Here is a 1,826-nt window from a genome sequence, read left to right on the forward strand (position 1 = left end):
ATTGGTCAGTGCCAACCTATGCTGGATAAAATGCTAGGAAAGATCACCAGTTGGACTGCTAAATTCCTTTCCTATGCTGGTAGACTACAACTGATCAAAAGTGTCCTGCTAGCTATACAAACCTTTTGGTCCCAAATCTTTGTCCTTCCTAAAAAAGTCATCCAACAAATAGAGTCAACCTGTAGGAAATTCCTCTGGACTGGAAAAGCAGAACAGTCAAGGAAGGCATTAGTTGCTTGGGAAACACTATGCCTACCAAAGACATCAGGAGGCCTAAATATCATTGATATACTTATATGGAACAAAGCTGCTATTCTTAAACACCTATGGAACCTATGCAAAAAGAAGGACAAAGTATGGATACAATGGGTACATGCATACTATATAAAAGGAGGAGACACATGGTACACAGAAGCAAAACAAGCATCTTGAGTCATAAGGAAAATCATGAAAGCACACAAGTATTTAGAGGCTGCTGGCATCAGTCAAGCTGAATTTCTACAAGGACCAACATTCTCCATCCGGAAAACTTACAACAAACTGAGAGGTGATTTCCCAAAAGTGCAATGGAGGAAAATGCTATGCAACAAGCCAACAACCAGGGATGCCTAAGGTGGATTTTCATCCACTACCTAGCTATATCTGGCAGGCTAGCAACCAAAGATAGACTTATCAAATGGTCCATTAACTGCAATCCAACCTGCCCATTATGTGAGAACTGGCCAGAAAGCAACAACCACCTATTTTTTCAATGCCCAGTAACACATGAGGTGTGGGAAAAGATACTAACATGGCAGGGGATCCAGAGGCATATATATACATGGGACCAAGAGCAAAGATGGGCAAACAAACATGCACATGGAAACAATGCAAGAGCTGAAATCTACAGGATGGCCCTATCAGGATGCATATATTACACATGGCAGGATAGAAATATGAGAGTGTTCCAACAGAAGAAGAGGCCTACAGCAGCACTGGTCAAACAGATCATACAAGACATACACACCAAAGGAGAGAAGAAGCCAAGAATTGCAAAGAGACTAAGAGAACTGAATTTTTATCCATAAGCTATAGCTAACAGGAACATGTAAAAGAGCAGAATTATTTCGTTTTTTGTGCTTTGATGAACTAGAAGTGGGGGCTCAATGTCCAACTCTAGAGGGTCCTGATCATGAACTGTGTAAATATTTACCCTGGTAATATAAATCAATAGTTACCAAAAAAAAAATTGTCGAAATGATCTACGCGAGTTGATTCTCAATGAATAGTGCCACTACAAAATCATTGCTTAAATTGTTGCGATTTATTTATCGGGCGTACGAAACCTCTGCTATACATTTGTTTTGTGGATGGTTATTTTTGTGGCAATTTAAGTGTGGGGTTGTAAAAGAATCCTATATACATTCAATTTGTGGCGTTTGTTTCAACCTCCTCAAAATTGTTCTTGTTGTGGCGACGTTTTTGATAACCTCCACGGATACATCAAATTTCAACTGCTTGAGAAATTATTCCAGTTCCATATAAATTGACGATTACTAAATAAATGTTGAAGCAACAAGAGAACGAACTGAAAGCGCGATAGGAAGAACTTATTTCTGCTATGTTTTTCAGGGAACAGAAACCAAAAAACAGCTGACTTGAGCAGTAGGCAGTGATTTTGTAAAAAACAGTTGGAAAAGAGAGAGGACAACATTGGTGGATCGAGTGCAATGTCGGCTGCTGCAGAAGTAATTAACTCACCAAATGATTGAAATCCAACTCATTGGCATTTTTAATAGCTTCATTTGGCGAATTACCATCCTTTGTCTCTTCATTCAATTGATTAC

At 39.1% G+C, this 1,826-nt stretch overlaps 1 protein-coding gene across 1 annotated transcript; it reads left to right on the top strand.

Annotated features, from left to right (window-relative positions):
- Positions 1-566: 566 nt before the first annotated feature.
- Positions 567-1,067, top strand: LOC132601625 (uncharacterized). Its single transcript, XM_060314703.1, has one exon. It carries the CDS (start codon positions 567-569, stop codon positions 1,065-1,067), a length of 501 nt encoding a protein of 166 aa, XP_060170686.1.
- Positions 1,068-1,826: the final 759 nt, after the last annotated feature.

Source organism: Lycium barbarum, chromosome 7, assembly GCF_019175385.1.
Source record: "Lycium barbarum isolate Lr01 chromosome 7, ASM1917538v2, whole genome shotgun sequence".
In the NCBI taxonomy this organism is placed as follows: Eukaryota; Viridiplantae; Streptophyta; class Magnoliopsida; order Solanales; family Solanaceae; genus Lycium; species Lycium barbarum.